At 41.4% G+C, this 22245-nt stretch overlaps 1 protein-coding gene across 2 annotated transcripts; it reads right to left on the bottom strand.

Annotated features, from left to right (window-relative positions):
- Positions 1-686: 686 nt before the first annotated feature.
- hbs1l (HBS1-like translational GTPase) lies at positions 687-21728 on the bottom strand. Of its 2 annotated transcripts, XM_053444716.1 has the most exons (18): positions 21564-21728; positions 20870-20938; positions 20272-20397; positions 19886-20125; positions 11444-11552; positions 10910-11145; positions 10036-10201; positions 9403-9520; positions 8381-8527; positions 7954-8028; positions 4512-4629; positions 3928-3996; positions 3720-3824; positions 3205-3295; positions 2871-2979; positions 2633-2733; positions 2226-2370; positions 687-1683 (listed from the first exon to the last, which is right to left on the bottom strand). In XM_053444716.1, the coding sequence occupies exons 1-18, from the start codon at positions 21604-21606 to the stop codon at positions 1672-1674; spliced, it is 2079 nt and encodes a 692-aa protein (XP_053300691.1). In that variant the 5' UTR covers positions 21607-21728; the 3' UTR covers positions 687-1671. The 2 variants fall into 2 exon arrangements, with proteins under 2 accessions (XP_053300691.1, XP_053300692.1); XM_053444717.1 differs by lacking the exons at positions 687-1683; positions 2226-2370; positions 2633-2733; ... (9 more) ...; positions 10910-11145; positions 11444-11552 and adding an exon at positions 16975-19542.
- Between the last annotated feature and the right edge of the window lie 517 nt (positions 21729-22245).

The following is a 22245-nucleotide window of genomic DNA, read 5'->3' as shown; positions in this document are numbered from 1 at the left end:
AGTGAATCCAGTGTCTTGATCGTCCCCTGATGGGTGGCTGCAGTATGCCATAAATCTCCTCCTCCACGTTAACAGAATGGACATGGGCCTAAATAAAGTCAAAATTCATAAAAAAATTACTACGATTTTAATTATCGCACTTACACATGCTGTACAAATGGGGAGAAACGTAATTATTGACAGCTGAGACTGATTCACGATTGGTCGATTGCCTGTAATGAAAGGATCCCGATTACAATGATCTTTCTCCTGATCGCTATAGTGCAGATATCTGGCTCCAAATGACATCGCTGTAAGAAGGCAGCATTCGTATCGGGGACATTGATGAATGTGATCAATATAAACATCTGTATCCGTTCATTATAATGTGTCTTTACCTCTACGTGTGTGTTTCTCCAATACAGGAGTGTGTGTTTTGGGATTAATTTATTTTCAATGGTCTTTCATGTTTTTCTCACTCGACCTAAACTGAAAACTAGAAACACTCACCTCTACATTTTCACTGTCCACTTACTTTCTGATTGGGATTGAAAAATTGAAAAAACCCAGTTGGTGTTCACTGTAGCACCAGAGATTTTAGTGGCATTTAAAGATTCTTCTTTTCACCGACCGCGTTTTAAGGATTTTCACGGGGTGGGCACACACGGGATCCTTCAAAGTGCTGAAATCAAAACTCAAACCACAGATTTCTGATGTCATGTTCATTTCGCATCATCTTTCTTCACCAACATGTCCAGTTTAACACAAGAACAAACACAAATACAGCTCCTTTGACCTCCCAGCTCAATTCAGCAGTTCCTTTGTCAGAAAAAAAACCCATCAGCCCTTCCGACAGCATGTAGCTGCTTTCCTGAAACTCTCCTTTATATGAGCATTTCAAGTAATTATCTACTGTTAGCATAAATCATTATTCCGTCTCTTGATCCAGACGGAATTAAAAAATTGAGTTTCCCTTTTTTGTTCGCAAACTACTCTACGTCATTTAGAGTAAACATTTAAATGCGTTTGTAGACCTTTTCCCTCAAGCTATGGAATTTGAAATGAATACATTTAATGATTTTTTTAAAATAGTTTGCCCTCAACTCCCATATGACACCTCACATTCTTTCATTTCTAACTATAAAATGAATTTCTTGAGTTTGCACTTCTGATTAGAAGAGCCCTATTGAAAAAAGTTACCTGAAACTGAATCCTCATTCATTAACTTTACATACAGCGAGGGAGAAAGGTGGACTTTTAAATTACTTAAATATAGCAGAAACACAGCTCATTTACTTGTCCTTGCTTCGTATCTTTCAGCCAAATTCATAACAGCTCCTCCAAAGAAACAGTGAAAATAGCCACTGTGGAAGTCTCAGTGTGGTCAGATTGTCTTCCAGAGTCCGATCACATTATCGATTTGGTTTCATCAGACTGAGATTTGGGAGCAATAGAATTTCACTTTCACGTGCAGGGGGTGGGGGGGGGGGGGGGCCCCCGCCTCAGGGTCGCTGTCTGATCAGAGCGGTCGGGTGAAGCAGCTGCTGCGCTGGATGGAGAGATGGTGGGATGGAGGGATCGGTGTGATGCTCTGAGTCCATGAGTGACATGACTTTGAGGAATTGCACTTTGTCTCTGGCTGCATGCAGGCTCCAGAGCGAGGCCTGAGCAGCTCTGTGTGTTCACAGCTCTTCATTCTTTGATCTGAAAAACAAAAAGACACGGCAGGGGCACGTGAGCTATGACGCTAGTGACATCTAGTGACAGTTCTTGATAACAGGAGATACAGTGAACAGTATTGTCTGACTAATATGGGTTTGATGCAAACGTAGGTATTTAAAAATTAAATATATAGTCAATATGGTATTTTTATTATTATATTTTGCATCTTTCAATAAAAATTACAAAATTTAATTTACTTTAATTTAACATTATTATAAATATTCAGTTTAACAGTTTACACCGAACTATGATAGGTGTGAGTTGTGCCTCAGACGAAAAAAGTGTCCGACCGTTAAGGGTGGTCTCGGTCTGTCTGAAAGTTCATACTTTGTAAGTTTTTCCATTCAAACTGAAAGACTATTATTAAACAAGTCATACCCACCCATCTACAAACCTGTTAATGTCAAGTGTAGGCAGACGCAGAAGTTTTTGTATCTAGTCATTTAAAACACCAACTCGTTCTGTGGCGTAACACATCTACACAACAATGTTTTGGCTTTATCCTCCTTCAAGTTGCTCTTTACCTCGGTGACGACCCCTGCAGCAATGGTGGAGCCCACGTATCGCAGCATGAAGCGACCCAGCTCCTTGTAGTCCTTGTACAGCTCTAATGACACCGGCCGCTGGGTCTGGACCTCCACGATAGCGTTCATACCTTTACTCAAACACCTTAACGAGAACAATGTGGATTCTTACTTAGTAAACAAACTGAATAATATGAAGCACTTCTTGAAAAGGAACAATCGACTGTTCTATGTGTTTAGATGACTTTTCCATTTAAGACAAATATATATAAAAACTATGATTCATTTGCCAGCTTCATTTGTTTTTAAGACACACCTAATCATAAACACAGTATACATGAAGGGAGATGCTGACGTATATTCATTTAACACCATGTAATAAATGTGTCCCCCCTCCTAACACTCACTTTGGTTTCTTCTTGAGGACTTCGCCGCTGCTCTTGTGTAGAACACTGATCAGTTTCCTAATGGTGGCTGGTTCACTCACTGTCTGGTAATGCAGCAACACCTAAACCGAGCAAACACACACACACACAGCACCCTAGTTAAGAAACATAGACATACAACAAAAAACCTGCGTGCGGTTATCATGAAAAAGTCTTCATGTATTAGTTTGAGTGTCAGAGTGTGTTTGCCTGGACTCACTGGGAAGCCTTTTGTGATGGGCACCTCGATATTGAAGAGGAGGATTCGGGCTTTGAATCGAGTACAGACTCGAATCGGCTCCTTGGGATTACAGAACACGCAGCCCACGCTGGAAGAAAGCACACATCAGAACATATAGCAGAGAAACAACATCTAAACACACAGAGTACCCTCTCGCAAAACAACTTACTGATTACACTTGTGTGCCTAGTAAAGGTGTCTTATACAGTAATACTGAGTGATGTATAACTAGTAGCATTCATCATCATCATGTTTTAACAGAGAGTAAAGTACTTTTTTAAAATTACAATACTGTCATTTGTCACTTGTTTACTTCATCTTGATGATGTCCATGCCGGTGACCGTCAGACTGACATGGTCTCCTGCTGCGGCCCAGTCCAGAGGCTCGTCATGGAGAGTGATACCTGCAGTGGAAGAAACTCAGTTACAACAAGTTAACAACATACTGAGGTGTTTAATGTTGGCATAGCTTAGTCTTTGTTTAATATCCTGTCTAATGAAATACACAAAAAAATAGAGCTTTTTTTCAGACTCAGGTCTATGCATTATGAAAAACTAAAGTAGATAAAGGACAAGATACAGAACAGTATTATAGAAGTACAATCATCACGCTTTACAAATCCACAGGGATGAAAACTGTTTGTTCCAGTGTTGCTAAAAATAAGTTTTGCAAACTACTCTCATTAGTGACCTATTAGTGATCTGAAATTATGGCTTTAGAAACCTCATTGGCTTCAATAAAGAAAATGCGGTACATAGAGATTAAAACTGTAGTACCAAAGTCTGCCTCAACATGAGAAAGGGCAGCAGAGACACACGGGTGTGTACCTTTGACGGTGCAGGTTTCATTGGGAGGCATGGCCAGTATTCTGTCCCCAGTCTGAACGTAACCCGCCTCAATCTTCCCTGTGACACAGAAGCCTGAACCCTGGTCTGAGGGAGAGAAGGCAACATCAGTTATGACTTTAATTTAAAAGAAAAAGAGAAACGAAAAAGGACATGATAAAAAAAAAATCGTATGCATCAGTGACTTTACCTTTGAACACGTCCGAGACGCACAGTCTGAAAGGTTTGTCTACAGACCTCTGAGGAGCTTTGAATGCATCTGAAGAAGAGAGGAAAAATGCAGAAAAAGAGAAAGAAAACAGTGAGAAGTGCAAAGGCCAGTAAATATTCTGAGAAGTCAAGTGAAGGGCGTGATGAATCATTTCCACTGGTACAGGATGAATAAATCTATATTCGTCTTCCTGTTAATGAGTCCAGATGATCAGCACTCTAGTGCTGTGTGAAAAACAGACTGTGCATTAAACTACAAAGAAACTCAAATCAGTTTGTTTACAATTATCCACCTGTCACTCTGTGCCCTAGTGGGTCATTCTTGAAGAATTATACTTAAAAAAACAAATGTGGGATTATCTGCAGCATTTTTAATGCAAGTAAACATAGTTTAGTTAAATTATACTTTGTATATTTAACATCGATCGCTGTGACCAATTTGTAGAAAACCCTCTTGAGTTTGCCAAAAAAAAGGCAGAAATTGTCCTTTATTTCCCCTCAAAGAAAAGTGTCAAAAGGGTTTAAACACTTTGGGTAGCCGTCATCCATGCCAGTGTGCATTACCAATCTGCTCCATCAGGCTGAAACCAGAGTACCAGGAGGTGAGCTGGAAAACTGAACTTCTGGTGGCAAGGTTTTCTCCCGATAGGCCACTGGTGGGGACGTAGAAAACATCAGACTCCTACAAAAATAGATAAACACCAGTTTAGGCCATGCGTCTTCTCCTCAAATATATAACAGACAGTTTATAGAGTGACACAGTTAAAACACGTGAATATCATAAGACTGAAATGGAGCAACGCCGGCGAGCTAGTTCTGGCAGGCAACTTGAGCTGCGCTGCTTCAATCATGTGACATATATCATGTGACATACTTCACTCGCCACAAACATCCACAGTACTCATCCACTTCATTAGGCGGTCTATTTAAGCACAGGTAAATCCCATCACTCTCTCTGCTTACTAACTGCTACGCAGTACCGCAAACAATTGCCTCATCCCCTCCACCACCCCAGCATCCACCTGTAGGCTCCGAAGGGGGGGGTTACAAGTATTTGCTCATCACTCCCATCATTCCTGTGTAATCATATGGGGGAGTGATTAAGTTGGAGCCTAGACGCCAAACACTAAACCTGTTCTACGGCTGAATAAACATTCGAACGTGAGTTGTCTGACTGAACTACTTTTCCTTCCAGGGAAAGGCTCTCCCACCCACGAGCTGACTATTACCTTTGACAGCCCCCACCCAGACTGCTAGGAACCTGGGTGTGACACTCGACAGTCATCCCTCCCTTACTGCCAACATTACTGCAACAACCCGTTCGTGTAGATATATGCTGCACAATATCAGGAGAATACGTCCCCTTCTCACTCAGAAGAGGGCATAGGTTCTGGTCCACCTGCTAGTGCCATCCGACCTCTGCAGCTCATCCAGAATGCGGCAGCTCGACTGGTCTTCAACCAACCTAAATTCACAGAACCTATGGATCGCGTCCAGTCTACATCCAGGACAGGGTCAAACCTTACAGCCCAGCCTGTCCACTCTGCTCTGCAAATCGGCTTGTTGCTCCCTCACTGCGAGCATCTGGGAACGCAGAAGCAGCGTGTGACGTCATCCACACTGTGACTGCAGGCTTACAGACACAACACCCCGGAGCCTTTATCATCATCACAGGTGACTTTAATCATGCTTCCCTCTCATCCACACTCCCAACCTTCTTCCAGTTTGTAAAATGTGCCACCCGGGAAAATAAGACTTTGGACCTGCTGTATGCAAATGTTAAGGATGCATACAGCTCCACTGCCCTGCCACCACTGGGCAGGTCAGACCACAACCTAGTCCTGCTCTCACCATCATACAAGCCTGTGATTCAGCAGCACCCAGTCACAGTGAGGACAGTGAGGAAATGGTCTGATGAGGCCATGGAAACACTGCGTGGAGCGCTGGAGGCCACAGACTGGGATGCTCTGTATGAGCCACATGGTGAGGACATTGATGGCCTGACTGACTGTGTCTCTGAGTACATTGGGTTCTGCATCGATAACACCATCCCCACTAAAGAGGTCCGCTGTTACCCAAATAACAAGCCGTGGTTTACAAGCGACCTGAAGGCCCTTCTCAACGAGAAGAAGAGGGCCTTTAGATCACGGGACAGAGCAAAACTTAAACGGGTTCAAAGGGAGCTCAAGCGCAGCATCAGGGAGAGCAAGGACAACTTCAGAAGAAAACTGGAGCACAAACTGGAGGAAAACAACACCAGGGACGTCTGGAGTGGTATGAAGGAGATCACTGGTTTGAAGAGGAGAGATGGGGGAGCAGCTGGGGATGAACGACGGTGATGAACACGTTCTTCAATAGGTTCAACCCCAACCCCCCCACCCCCAGCGGACTCCCCGCTGACTCTACGACTGCCTCTACTGCGTCTCTGAGCAACGAGGGAGATGGTGGTGGATTTCAGGAGGACCAAGCCCCTGCCCTCTCCTGTCTCTACGGTGGGACGGCTGTGGAGGTGGTCCCTGCATACAAGTACCTGGGTGTCACACTGGACAATAAACTGGACTGGTCCACCAACACAGAGGCCGTCTACAAGAAGGGCCTGAGCCGGCTTTATTTCCTGAGGGGGCTCAGGTCCTTCAATGTCTGCAACAAGATGCTGCAGATGTTCTATAAGTCTGTTGTGGCGAGCACCATCTTCTTTGCTGTGGTGTCCTGGGGTACGGGCATCAAGGCTAAGGATGCCAACAGACTGAAAAAACTCGTCAGGAAGGCAGAGTCTGTGGTTGGCTCTAAGCTTGTCACCCTGGAGGAGGTGGTGGAGGAGAGGATGCTGGCAAAACTGCTGGCAATCATGGAAAATCCCTCTCACCCCCTCCACAAAACACTGGACAAGCTAAGGAGCAGCTTCAGCCACAGACTCATTCAACCCCGCTGCTCTAAGGAACGATACAGGAAGTCGTTCCTCCCAACCGCAATAAGACTATACAACTCATCTACCTCTGTCAGAGCCACCATCACAGAACTGCACTAAACATACCTGTCTCAATTCATCATTTCATACAATAATATTGTCTTTTGCACACTCTGTCTACATATTCTTACACTCACAGTATATTATATTATCTATTGTATCGCCAAATACTTATATTGATACCCGTACTATATATCATATATTATATCATACTCTTTGTATATTCTTTGTATATATAAGTCTATATACACATATTTTATTTATACATGTGTACATTATTATTATATTTTACTATTATTATTATTATATATACTGTTGCTGCTATTATTACTATATACTGCTATTATATTGGTATAATTACTATCATATATAAATATATATTATATACTATATATACTGTACTATCTTTTATACTGTACTATCTTTTATATACTGTCTAACAATAACATTACCATCATATCATCAGTACTATTACCATCATCTGCCACTGCACCTTATCTACCTATTTTATCTTGTGTTTCTGTTTTTATTCTTTCTACCGCAATATTTTATATTTTATATTTTATTCTGTTGTATTGTATTTTATTGTATTCAAATGTACCGGCTGCTATGACGACTTAATTTCCCCTCGGGGATGAATAAAGTAATCTATCTATCTATCTATCTATCTATCTATCACTCAACAAAATCCCGGCTCTTTAAAGTCCCCTTTAACATCAGGACAGCAGAAAGTCTAAACATCTTAAGTCGCAAACTAAAAACATAATTTCCGACTATACCTTGCATTTAAAAAAATATATATATATATAAAATATTAAATTAGGGATTTAGTAGCACTTATATGGCACTTACATATTGCACTTTATAGTTTTGCTTTCTTGAAGAAAATGTCTTTATTCTTGTTGTTCTGGGTTTGTACCCTCATGGTTGAATGTACTTACTGTAAGTCGCTTTGGATTATAGTGTCAGCTAAATGAAATGTGATGTAATGAAATGTAATAAGGTGTCAATATGTTGTGTGACCCGATGCCGACTCACCTTGAATCCAGCCTGCTTGAGAAAGTGGCCGAGTTTGGAGATGATATCTTGGAAACGCTCTTGTTGCCAGTTTACCTGAGGATTGTACACAACAAGAAGAAAAAAGTTTCCCCTTCAGAAAGACTTTGAAATGGAAATGTGTCAGCAACAAGCCAGCGTAGAAAAACACACACAATCACATTAGGTCACATTCTCTACTTATTTAGATATTGAGTCATGGATCTATTCTATGAGAAATTCACGACTTCACTTGTTTTTAACAGCAAATCCTAAATTCTTAAATCTAAGGTTAATATTTCTAAAATACTGCCTTTAAATGATTCAATACTATATTTTTTTTCAAATTAGCCACACAGCACACTGTATGTGTAGCATTAACAATACATTGCCCTCCCTCTGTGAGTCAGTATAGTGTAGCAGATCTGACCTGGTCCATCTTGTTGACCGCGACAGCCAGCTGGGTGACGCCCAGCGAACGCACCAGCAGGGCATGTTCTCTGGTCTGACCACCCGACTCAAATCCGGCCTCAAACTCTCCTCTGCTGGCGTCCACCACGAGCACGGCCACGTCCGCCTGGAGACCGAGCAGACATAGGGGAAAGATTAGGGGGTTTCCTCCTCAGGAAGTGAAATGCTGTTCTTCGTGCATTAAACCTTAATCTAGGCTGAGATAATCTGTGGACACATTTTTTGCTCTGCTTTGATGATGATGGGTATTTAAACTTGTAATATGTGTAGCAGTGAAGAGAAAGATTGGAATTCAGTTCCTTTTAAATGAATGAACAAGTCTTACTTACTAATTGCAGGCTTATAAATATTCCTCTTAACCTTCAGAGCGTATGTCTGACTGTTACACGTCTATTTGCCTACAATAGAAACCCCTTAGTCACTACATGAGGAGATTGAAGGTGATACAGTCATATGGTAAAAAGAGAAATTACATTTGTGTCCCAAAAAGGAGACAGACGCACACGCCCATGTCGATAAAGACAAGTTCCGACACCAACACCCAAAACCACAAATGTAACTTCAAATAATGCCGATGGGTGTGTCAGGCTGAAGGTACAGTGAAGCAGGGAGAGGATTATTATCAGCTAACTTATACAAGTATATGCAGAGGTACTAGAGGAGTCTCAATGTGTTGTGAACTAATTGTATCAGCCGATATCGATAATTATCACGATAAATGTCACAATATAATTTTTGTTTAAAGTTGTGGAGAGTGGACGTTGTGCTTTAAACTTTTTTATATGAGCAACTCCTACATTGTCCAATTCATGTATTAGGTCAAGGAAAATTCTCCTGTTTGGTTAAAAAAAGTTAAAAAAAATGATAAAAGCAACATGAATAGTCTTCATGCAAGTAGCACTTCACTCTAATTTCATATTTCTATCACTTAATTTAATCCTGTTTGAATAGTGCAAGCTGCTGGACTTTGACATAGTGCACCTGTGCAGCTCCAGTGATCATGTTGGGGATGAAGTCTTTGTGTCCGGGTGCATCCATCAGGGTCACCACCTTAGAGTTGGTCTCAAACTTGGTCATGCCGACATCCATCGTCACACCTCTGGAGAAAACACACAAAATTAAGGTAAGTATTCTGCCATGTAAAATAAAAAAATGTATATCATCTTTAGACTAAACAATAATTTAGTGTGAAAATCTATCTGGTGGATGGCGAACTGAGTACTGCCCAATCAGAGGATATAAACATGATGCTTTGGTCAATTCATGGGCAAAGCCCTCAGTCTGTCGTCGTGCTGTGCATTTGCTTCAGAAGATGCTGATAAGTGAATTTACAGTAGATTCCCACCAGTGACTCTGTTTCTGGCATATTTCCCTTCTGTTTCACTGTGGTGACAACAACAAAGAGGGGGATAAGGGACATGTTTTCTGAGATGTGAAAATGTGTACAGTTACTAATCAGCCTAACACATAAGAACTAATGTAGGCATGATTTTATTCCGCTAAAGAGGAAACTAGCTCGGGCAAACCATTAATAGGAGAAAAGGAGGAAGAGATAATGAATTTCCCCTCATGCGTGTTTTTCCGTTTGTCTGTGGCTTCACACTCAAATTGTACCTGTCCCTCTCCTCGCCAGTTTCATCCAGAACCCAAGCGTAGGCGAAGGAGGCTTTCCCCGCCTTCTTCGACTCCTGCTCATACTTGTGCATGGTGCGTTTGTTGACGTTGCCCAGCAGATAGAGCAGGTGGCCCATCAGCGTGCTTTTACCTGCGTCCACGTGACCTGCAGAAAAGGGAATGATGTAATTCAGGGTTATCAGGATGTAAAAAGAAAGGAAACTATGAGAAAAGGGGGCTTGGAGGGTGGGGAAGACAGGAAGACTGTAACAAGAATGATAAGACAGGTATGGGGGAGAGATAATGTAAGATATGGCAAAGGGAAGCAACAGATGGAAGAGCGAAAGAGGCAGAATTGCTCAAGTGGAGGGAGGCAGACGGATATGGGGGAAAGGATGGAGCGTGAGATGGGGGAGGGAGAGGTAACATGAAAAGGTTTCACAGGCTGTGAGAAACTAGAATCATCTGCACTCCTGAAACTAGCAAGTCACTTTTTCTAGTGTAACTGAGAATGAGTGAATATGATTGAGCAACTTTCAACTCATTCAACTCGTGCCCCACAAGTGTATTCGTACCAAGCAGGGAGACTCAAAAGGATTCAACATTACGTCTTAATATCAGAATAATTGAATAACGTTCTCCCAAAAAAAGGATATTTAATATGTTGTCTGAGGCTGCAAGGAGCAAAACTTAATACAAATTTAAAAAAGAGCTTCGAAAAAAACTGTATTATAACACACTTATAAACTTGCTGATGGTAAATAAAAACATTAGCAATACTACCTCGATGAATTTTACAGTAAGCCAATGTGTCACTGTAGAAAATCCCCTAAACTGCCATAACATGTTGAAGTGCTGTGAACTTTCTTCCTACCTATAACCACCAAATTTAACAGAGGCTTGCCGCCCTGTCTCTTCTCCAGCTCGACCTTAACGTTGATGGATTGCCGGGACTTTCCAGTTGAGCGGCCTGGCGTGGAGGTCTCGTCTCCATTCGACCCTTTGGACGGGGTCTCGGGACGTTTGGGGGTGCCCTCTGTTGCATTTGTTGCGTTTTCCGGACTGCCGCGGCGGCGAACTGCGGCGGTGACCACGCCGTTCTCAGTTGTGCTGAGGAGAGAGAATGGACGAGTTTAAACGAAACACGACAGATGATAATTACAACTCCCGAAATTATTAGCAGCACTGAATTATTTCTTAAACAAGATAGATAATTATCTAAACTACTCCCATTCTGGGTGAGGTGTCAGAAATGCTGAATAAGAGTTTATCCTAGTTTATCAACTATTTTAACAAAGGCTAAAAGATTATCAGTGTATGTAGGTAAAGCCGTTTAATCATGTCTTGAATATTTTTTTTTTACTGTTTTATTAGATCACTGATTTGAATGTAGCAGAGCTTTAAATACCTGGGAACGTCGAAGCCCATGGTCTGCTTCTTGCCAGAGACGGTCATGCGAGCAACTTTAGGAACCACTTCAGGGTCCAGTTTACTCTGAGACACGTCTCTGCTTTTAGCTGAGGAGGAGAGAGGAACAAAACGCACACTTGCTCACAAACAAAGCAAGTCATCATTCACCCTGCCCTCTAAAAACAGACAAATATTGGATTGTTTATTTAAAATTGGCATAGAAGGGAACTGATACACAGGTCTGAAAGGTCCCTTCAACTTTTGACACTTGCAGGTCAATTTTTTATTGATTTGTAGGCGACACTCGCTTAGACAAGGTTTTCTGATTTAAGATCGTGCAGATGTAGAAGTTCACTTTTCAAATAATCATATTACAGTTAAGTTGATAAAGCAGCAGATTGAGCACGAGCCTCAACTTTTTCATAACTCTTCCATTTTAAAATGCCACACATCTAACACTTCTAACTTTCTTTCCTGGTGATAGTTGCCAATTACTGGCATGCAAAAGCATTTGTACATTCTTCAGTGTTAGCATATGATCCAATCAGTTTCACTCTCACATGCTGCAGCAGTGAGATCTGCTGAGGTCACTGCTTTGTCATCCCTGTCCCAAGTGACCACAAGTCACAGTCATATAGACCTGCTACTGATTCATTTAGACTGGGTTGCATAGCTCAGCCTGCTGCACCCTGTGTGCGCCTGTGTGTGTGCGACGCCGTCGTCCTGGCTCACGAAGGGTTAATTTCTGAAGTGGCAGTTACATCCCATCTCCACGTAAAGAGAGCGGTGTGACGCAGCGTTTTGCAAAATGAATCTTCCAAGCAGGTGCTGCCTCAGCGGAGTGCAGGGCTGACAGTGAGTGTGTGCATCCTCTCACACAACCGATTAAAAGAAAGTTGCAATTATGGGAACTAGGAGGAGTACAAATACCCCTAAATGGTTGATATGTAACAAGTTGAAATTTGTTTTAAAAATGTAATTTCCATCGGTTTTCTGTTGGCTGGTATGAAAACAGAACAAACTCCCACACACTACACACCACATTTCATCCTTAAAGCAAGTAAATAAAGTCAATCTAACACTTGTTAAGGTTTACAGATATACAGTCGTGGTGTTAAAGACTTGGTTAAGCATGCAATTTTGTGCTTAGCATAATAATGCGCCAGCAGGCTTCATGCAGTTTATTCATCTTTTTAAAAAAATACCCTGGGGGAAAATGAGAGGAAATGGAGGTATGAATCAACAGAATTATTAATGGACTTTCTCTAGCCGAGCTCTTCTCTGAATGACTGGCTTTGCAGTAAAAAAAAAAGAAAGAAGAAAAGTCCCCGTCATTCTGAAACACTGATATACAAGCCTGGCAACTCACTGCACTCTGAAGAGGCTTTAGCGCCATTTGAAGACAGTTTATTTTCCATGCACTGATCCAGATCAGTTAGAAAAGCTGGAAAACAGGGAAAATAAATGCAAAGCTGCGTAAAATATATTCTCCTTATTTTTTAACTAAGGTTAAACCTTTGAAGCTGCACATCATAAACGGTGACGGATAAATACATTTCTACACAGAGAGTTTTGAAAACTACCTGTGCTCGTAAATGATGGACCCACGCAGACAGGCACTTAAAAACAGATACAGATCTTCAACACCATCATGATCATCACTGAATTCTTCATCTGATGGCGTTCCTTCCTGCTGTAGACCACAGCATGACGGGCAGTGGCAGTAAGAACCCAAACTCCTCGTCCCTACAACAGTGATGTTCAAGATTCTACCATCTCTGTTAAATGGGACACCAGCTGCCAGCTTTTGAATATATATTATGTTATATTACTATGTTACATATAAAATAATAAAGCAGTTGGGATCAGCGAATCAATATTTTAACCTGGGGTGTAACAGACAGGTGCTTTATTACACCCCCGCTGAGATCTTAACACCTAACTTTTGAACCAAAGGAAAAGGCTGCTCTGTCAAAACACTAGAATACATTTGCAAACAAGAGACATGCAAGATAATCCTTCTTCAGTCCTGGCTGGGGGTAACGTTAACAGTGGGGGTAGCCTCAGAAGCACTTAACAGGGCAATCAGGTAGTAAGGCCCGGAGCAGGATCTCTGCACTGTTTAGATTGGCAGGTAAACAGTTAACGTCCTCCCATCCAGGATTTCTCCAGTATGGTGGACCCTTGCAGTGACAGCCAGTGAGTGAGTCATCTTTACACCTTAGCCCGAGGGCCCAACTGAGCACAAAACAAGGAGTCCGCCCAGGATATGCAAATACAAACACTTCCACCACTACCCCCCCAAATACAAACAAGTGTCTTTTAATCTCTACTTCACTGTTTCAACAGCATCGACTACACATGCTCCGAATTTGCGGGGAAACACACTTTCTTAAACCAATATTCAACACACAAATTGAACACTAATCTGTTAATTAAAAATGAGATGTCTTGGATTGTGAGACTCCCCACCACTTGAGGCCGCTAAAGGCTGTGAAAGGTAAGGTTTTTGTTCATGGTAACTTCAGACGTCACAGTCCTCATGTGGGGGGAAAAAAGGGGAAAACATTTCAAATGGTTCAAGAATTGTATCTGAGCCACAGCGTTGCAACATGACTGTGTTAGAATAAGCCTCAAGTTCAGATTAGTTTTGTTTCACTATTACAAAGAATCTTCTGGTTCAGTATAGGGGGAATAATGCATCAAATAAAGCTTTGACAAGAAGTAGACCTCAGCCAAGGCACCAACAGTCCTGTTGTGAAAGCCCTACTTGCCATTCCACAGTCCCGACTGAGGACCAAAGGAGATCGAGCCTTTTCTGTCAGGGCGCCAACTCTTTGGATCCATCTCCCTGAGGAGATGGCAAACTCCTTATACTCTTTTAAACCTCTCTTAAAGACACATATTATAAGTCTGCTTTCTCTTAGTTAAGATCTTACAATTTGTTTTATTCTATCATGTTGTAGGAGGGACAATGTAGCATCGCCTGTTAGAGAACTAAAACACACATTATACCACTCCATTGCACATTAGAGCTTATCTTCTTTTGAATTATCCAAATACCAGTCAACCCGATATAGTAGTTAAGATTCCATCATTTTCTTTAAATCAAGTCATGAATGAAAATGACTTTAAAAGGAATTGATAGTGCTGGCTGAGGGAAAATCTCAAAGTAGGACCCACCAGACCACTGTCAGTGCCACCACTCACCATTTCATAACGTATCGTCTCATGCTCTAACAACACCCACTCAGCCGTCTTGAGTCACAGCAGCTTCCAAAGAACTCTCACCTACTGTTGTGTTCTCAGACACACTACTATTTCAAAACACAGCTATACTGAAGTCTCCGGTCACCCAACCAAAGCACACATTTCTATCATGTAAATGCACATTTGGATTTCTATTGTCCAGCAACCTAATTAAACAAGTCAACTGTTGTATGTGACACTTTGGTGCAATCACTTTGCTTTACTTTAAGATTGGCGGTGGATTTTAAGTGACACATCCAGAGTTTCCAAAAAAAGCAATATGACTGGTATAAACTCAAATGATAATGCCATACCCATTAATAATCTTTAACGCTTGTGCTCTCAAACAAAGCCGACTGCATTCTGGAAACTCAAGACAGATTTATCAACCAGTGAAATACATTTCCCATAAGGCACAGCAATCATACCGTGCGATTTTACTTTTAGTAGCTCTGCAGAAATATACTGTTCTCATGTACAGCACGGCTGCAAGGTGAGTGCTACTGAGATCTCAGTTTTAGCTCACACCTCTGTGTAATCTCATTTCCACGGAGCCGCGTCTCCGCCTGCGATAAATATTACAATAGGGACTTTACAAGATAAAACTTCAACTGAAAGGCTTCAAAATAAGATTTTTAACATCTAACAACCTAGAGCTACATCCTTACTCAACACCATTTCATTGTATTCAGGTCAGATATGTCATAGTACAGAAAAATCCCCAACACAAAACTTGAAATCTAGTGGTTTTTGCTCTGTCATGTCACTGCTTGATCTTGGCTAGAAATTAACATCCTGCATTAATTGGGACCTTCAAATGAATCAGATGGTGACCAAAATCTGAAGTTATTATCTGTTGCTGTACACTAACTCTACATGTCGGGTGTTTACGACGTAGGGGAGAGTGAACAAGTGAACAAGGAAGCATGTCACTTTGAATCTGACTGAAAATCGGAAAAAAATTACTATGCACACAAAAATATAAGTAAAGCTACAACTACTGGGCCTCTAGTTACTCAGGTACTAATTCAATGAGAATAATCTCTAAAGACAATGTGCAAAAGGCAACTATTTAGATAAAGAGCTATATCTCTTTATTTCCCTATAAACATACGATAGACTCAAAGCATTCATACTATTGACTGTCCTTATGCCCCTGCTTTCTTTTGACCACTTGCTGTGACTAAAGATGGTATTTTCCAGTGTCTGCACCTCTTCACAAAAAAAAAAAGTTGGTGTAACAAGTAGGGCTTGTTAAAGACACAAAACCATTTGATCTGTCAAGGCCTCTGACAAAGCTGTGAAAGTTGAGACGTGATCAGATTTTTCCTACGTAGGTGGTGTCAAAGAGACGCGGGGAGTAAGATGATCGACTGCTGTGTCGAGTCGACGTGTGTGCGCTTGGGGTGACATTTTCTCCAAGAGTGCAGCTTCCTGCTCAAACCCACACGCTGGCTCGCCTAAAGAGAAAAGGGACAAAACTGTTTCTGGGCAAAACCACAAGTTAATAAGAGTATGTGATCATTTCTAGATTTTCCCCAAAGCTTGATCCAAAAAAACTCCGGATGATGTCTTCATTCTGAAAATAGACCACAGCATCCCTAATGCATTTCCAAATATCATGATGCTCCCAGCACTACAGAGAAACCTGTTTGACTTCTAATATTTGACTTGTCATTATTACTACAGTCTGCCCTTTGTTAACTAGCATTTCCTTAGGCTCTGCAGACTTTGTTTGACACCCTGAGGGTCCATCACTCACCTTTCTACACCTGAATTAGGTTTGCAAACATCTGACTCCAACCTCTTCACTCAAAAAGTATTCTCCGTACAACAATTTGAATTCCTCTATTCTTCTTCTCCTGCCTTGTAACTACAGTACACACCAGCATACTAATATAATTGCACCTTATTAAAAATATATATACATTAATAAAATCACTTCTTTAGGGGCTAAATTCTACATTCAAACCAATACCAATGACTCACACCAGAAATATGAGATGACTTAAGAAACTCTGGCCTCACCTATAAAGTGAAAACACTGCACCAGATACATATTGCAGGTTTTTAATCTAAAAAATACCCTCAACTCAACCCCTAAAATAATAGCTGTCATAGATATTCTGTGCACGAGTTTAACAAGTAAGAAAGAGAGTGCTAATTTGACTGTAGGATCCATTTAACATAAAACTATATGCTTTCACACTATTGACACACAAATGCAGACTGACACACAACCGGGGGTGGGATGGGGGGGACACCCAGACAGAGAGTACATAAATTCAGTAATCTTTATTTAAAAATTAACAAATTAACCTCTGGCAGCAAGTGATGACAAACCCAGTGTAAATCAAACAAATATGTACATTGTAATATAAAAAGCTTTGAAGAGCAAAAAAAAATTGCCGCAGCTCTGAAGGTATTTATTTTGACTCATTCTGTACACTCTTTATTCATAGTGCATATTCAACACAGTCTATTCCAAGCAATGAAAACATGCCTGTGTGCAAGTGTGTGTGTGTGCGTGTGTGTGTGTTCTCACTCTCTCATGGGAAAATCTCCAGGTGTCCTCTAAACCAAAAAGTCAACCCCATGATCTCAAACACATGCAGCAGTAAACCAGTACAATGGTTAACTGATCCATATTCCAATCGCTGCAGTGCACCTGCAAACAAAAATCAACCTCTTTTTCTCTTGTGAGGGTTCATGCATCTCAGAGCGAGAAAAAAAGAGGCTTTAAGAAAAAAAACATACATTTTCTTTCATTTCTGCAGATTAAGATTAAACTACTTTACTATCATACAAACATTTAAAAGCCAATGGCCATTTAAGGATACAAAATAAGACTCAGTGTTTAAGATATAATAAAGAGAAAAAAAGTGATAACTAAAGTGAATTAAGAAAATCTCTCTAAAAGTTGTTAAAACACTTAAAAAAATATTAGCTGCAATTCATTTGAAGCTGCCAAACTGGTTCGGAGGAGTTCCACGATTAACCATAACATTGCTGCTCTGTGTGTAATACAATAGTAAAAATTTGTTTCTGCGCCTCTATAGAAAAATGCATATATTTTAAAATAATACTGTTTCTAGCAGTTTTTTCTACATTTGTGTCTCACAGTTGATCACAAAAGTTTATACACAACACAGGACTGATTGAGGGACACAGTTACAAAGACTGATGACCCTGAGTTTAGTTCAGTTCAGGAGCAAAAGATGCCAGAAAGATTTAAGTTTCTCATCCCAAGTGCGTCAGTTAACACCAGCCACTAATACATCTCAGTTAGGTGTTTTTTATTTCCGCTCCTCTACCTGGTGAAAGCCTTTTGCTGATTGGCACGGACGATGTCGTCGGGAGACAACGTGTCGAAGCGGAACGGTACAACTGGTGAAAGTGGGGTGAGATGCTCTTTAGAGTCTTCCTGCGGTTTACAGAGGAATGCCTGGTAACCACTTCCTGTCCGATGACATCCTATTTTTCCCTTTAATACGTTCCTCGTCCTCTTCTGTTGTCTGCGTCTCTGAGTTGACATTGTGATCGCAAACACTGAAGGTGTTGCAAAAACAGACGAATCTAAACCCAAGGCAACTGGAGATGATGAGGACGGTGAAGGGAGATTGTTGTCGAAGAGACTAGGGCCCACTTCATGTGATTGAGCCATGAGTGTGCTTAAATCAATGGACTCGCCCGGTTTATGCGGCCTGGAGTTCTGGTGGTATGGTTTGTGGTCGAGCGTACACTTGACGCCACCTTCTAAAGTACTTTCTGGCGACACATCCGCCCTCTCTGGTTTTGCTGGTGAAAGGAGGGAGCTGAGGGAGTACTGTGACCCATATGAGGTGGTTGAGGTTTTGTCTTGGTGTTCAGACGCCAAACATGAGAAAGAGAGCAGCTCGGAGAGGCCAGGTGGTTGTTTCAGTGCATTTGCAGGAGATTCAGAACTGATGGGTTGAGGGGAGGCTGAGGAACTCTTAGTTTGATGCGGAGAAGCTAGCTGCGACCGAGAGACTGTCCCACCGAGGAATGTTGGAGTATTGTTGGTTGGTTTAGAAAAGCTAAGTGTGTATGCAAGTCGTTCAGTATTCTTAGATGGACAGTGAATGTGTGTACTCATGTTTTGGTGCTGAGAAGCTAGCTCAGACAGTGAGGTACCCGCACAGTTTCCAGAAACAATACTACTGTGTGGAGTAGGGAAAGAGTCACCGATTCTTGGGCTGTGATTTGAGTGCTCCTGGATTAAATCCGCCAATGAAGGGCTTCCCTTAGGATCAGCCCTCGTGACTTTGCCTCCAGTCCCCGATGCCCCTATGAGCTGATTGTTCTGGAGGACAGAACTGAGAGTCCCAAACCCATGAGGAACAGCCATAGAAGAGCTGGACGTTGTTAGTTTAGGAAAGTTTAGTGACAGACTACTAAGTGAACCTGAAAGGAGCGAGGGAGCTGAGCTGTTAGACGCTGAAGACGTATTTAAAGACGCCAAAGTTCCCAGTGAAAGACCACTGGGATTTAACATGCTGGATGGAGGGGAATTAGGTCCCATGCCGAGAGCACTTAATGAGGGGACACCCAAATTTTGCTTTGTGTCAACTACTGCTGTTCCCTTACTCTTCTGCTCATACTCAGACATGAGGCGTGCCAGACTGCTAACACCTAAAGCAACATTTTGACGGGTGACATTTTGATTTTCAGAGCTGCTCAACACTAGGTCAGGCTTATGTTGAGATAAGAGGTCATGCAAGCTTGATAAACTTGCTGGTACGCTTGGTGTTGTACGTTTGCACCCATCAAACTGAGATTTGTGTTCCTTGGGTGTAATGTCAGTGTGAGAAGCAGACAAGAAGGCTCCTTACCTTACAAAAGCCAATTCCAGGTGTCGTAGAGGAGAGACAGGAGGCCAAATGAATCACATTATAAAAGGGAAAAGGGAAAAAAACAGAAAGAAGGCACTTTGTTAATTAATTGCATTTGAGTGACTTTAACTCATCATCCCACACATTTGTGAGTAGAGATCAGTTATCATTTATATGAGCTAACTAGCTGTGCAATATCTCAATCATTTTTAAGATATGATGAAATGCTCTGTAATACCTGTGCCGAGTTTGGAAATTCTCTGACCAATATCTTAACAACCATTCTCTAATGTAAAAGTATTTCAGACAAGTCAGGGACCAATAAACTCCAGGTGTACCTTTCTCAGCCGTGGCCGCTTGTTTGGTTCTTTGTGGAAGTGGAGCTTTCTCCTGGCCAACTCTTGCTACCACATCCGTCTCATCATTAACTGGGGCTGTTTTAGCGTCTTCAGACAGGACAGCATCCAGAGCCTTCTGTGGGTCAAATCCATGTCTTATGGCGGCTTGGCTCAGGACTGAATCTGGTACTGCTTCTCCCAGCACTGTCCGCATATGGTCCAGACACGAATATAACTTGGCTACAAAGTCACAGACATAATATTTGATATCAAGAAATGCATTACAGGGGTAACAAGCATTATTGAATTATTAAACCAAGACTAATAAAAAGATCGAATTAACTGATGTCATTTTTCAAATCCTGGCATGAACTCAATAACATTACCTTGATCAAGAGGGTCAAGGTTGTGGATGACAGTAGGGGAGATAAGAACCTCTTCATCTTCTTCCTCTTCTAGAGGCTCCTCCTTTGGCCCTTGCTTCTCTTGACGTGAGTAGATGAACTGATTTGCTGAATAAACCAAAAACATTCTTACTTATTTGACAAACTAAGGGATGTGAAGTCAGATTAACACAGTCAGACAAGATTGCATTATTTACATTAATAAGTATTGTAGTTGTTTCTAACTTCGACAATTATACTGACATTTTAATATTGGTTGTTTATCAGTGAAGAAATGTACATGCTCATATTCAAGTTTATAATATTAGCAGTTCCTTTTACTGGGAGGGAAAAAAACATCCTCTTGTGTATGAATGTTGCCAGTTCATCAGAGAACATTCAAACATGTTGATTTAAATTTTGATTATCACACACTGCAATTGAGCTAGCAGAAATATAATCCGATTCTAAAAAGATTGGTTTTACTTTAGTTAATGATGTGTCTATAATATGTAAAGTGTTTCGAAGTGCCCTGTAACATAATTCATCCTTTATTAATTACTAAATCTTCTTCAAGAGCTCTGAATTCACTGACACCAACCTGTTGCTGGGGATATGCAGCAGTAGTCATCGTCCACAGACTGTCCGTACACATCGTCATCATCTAGGTCTGGAAAAAATAAATGAACCTGAGCATCAAATGTGCTTCTTCTCCTGTGTCTGACACAAATATCAACGTGTACAAATGTATTAGTGGTAAAGAGAAAGACTCCTTTGTGCCAGCTGTAACTTTGCCTTGTCAGCAGTTTTACAGAATGCACAACATAGAGTAAAGGGGGAGCTAGGTGATTATCTATATTCAATAATTGTACAAAATAGGAGGCTTTATAAGTTATTGAAAAGAGGGAGTGTCTATATATATTATCCTGCAATGAATCAGAACCTACCACAACACTGGAAAGTTATCTAGTTAGCTGGCTAGCTCTCATTTACGTTAGTAAACAAATACATTAGCTACAATAATGACTAGCTTATTATGCTATTTTGAGTGCTTACATAAACACGTTAGCCTCACAGCTTAGATATTTCAATTTATACTAGGATAACAGAGAACATTATCTCGTGCCAGGTGCCAGAAGGGACGCGACAGCAACATTATGTAAACCAGCTAGCGTTAGCCACTAATGCTACAATTGCCGAACAGCGTAATGTAGCTTAGCGGCTAACGGGCTAAGCACTTGGAGGCCTAGCCGTGGCGCTCAGCACGTCACCAACAGCTCGCTCAGGTCGTCTACCTTCATCGTAGTTGTAACCTCGGACATTTCTATGCCGAGACATGTTGGCTGTGCGTCCTCGCTGGGCTCCAGTTACAGTGTGGGGCTCACAGACTGTGGGGACATGTGTCTCGCTGCCCGGCTGCCTGTCTGAGCTACAGCGGCGGCTGCTGCTGTTTGGTTGACGACAGCAGCCAGGAAAGGGTTAAACACCGCAGCCTTGGACAACAGTGCATTAAATACATGAATATTTTAAATTGATTCCTTTTTGATTTGTATCTTTGTGCTTTGTGGACAGTATAATTATTAATGCAATTTTTAAAACTTTTTTTTTTCTTCGATTACATCACTTCCGGTTGAAGTTCCACCAATGTGGCCTGGGACTTTATCTCCATCCATCCATCTATCCATCTATATATCTATCCTTCTATCTATCTATCTATCTATTTATCTATCTATCTATCGCCTATTCCCATTGTTTGTACATTGTTAGAAATAGTTTGTAACTAAATTTGATTTCAATAGTACATACAAAGACTCCTTAAAGACAAGGCGATGTAATCAAATGTGACGTGTAGAGCGTCAGTTGACTTCTGATGAATAAAGTTTGTATATTTTGATACATTTGTGTGTTACTCTTGGGTTAAATCCGTGCAGAAGCAGGGTGAGCGCGAGGAGTGCAGCGAATCCTTCCGACCAACTA

Source organism: Pleuronectes platessa, chromosome 17 (genome assembly GCF_947347685.1).
Source record: "Pleuronectes platessa chromosome 17, fPlePla1.1, whole genome shotgun sequence".
Classification (NCBI taxonomy): Eukaryota; Metazoa; Chordata; class Actinopteri; order Pleuronectiformes; family Pleuronectidae; genus Pleuronectes; species Pleuronectes platessa.
The sequence above is the reverse complement of the archived record's forward strand: the minus strand, read 5'-3'. Positions and strand labels throughout refer to the sequence as shown.

What these genes read in the sequence shown, in the direction of transcription:
- hbs1l (XM_053444716.1), bottom strand. Translation starts at nt 21,606, where the DNA reads ATGTCTCGGCATAGAAATGTCCGAGGTTACAACTACGATGAAG. An exon ending in CCTTGACCCTCTTGATCAAG is followed by an intron (nt 20,126 to 20,271) that starts GTAATGTTATTG and finishes GTGACTTTGTAG; the next exon opens with CCAAGTTATATTCGTGTCTG. An exon ending in ACTGGCGAGGAGAGGGACAG is followed by an intron (nt 9,521 to 10,035) that starts GTACAATTTGAG and finishes TGTTTTCTCCAG; the next exon opens with AGGTGTGACGATGGATGTCG.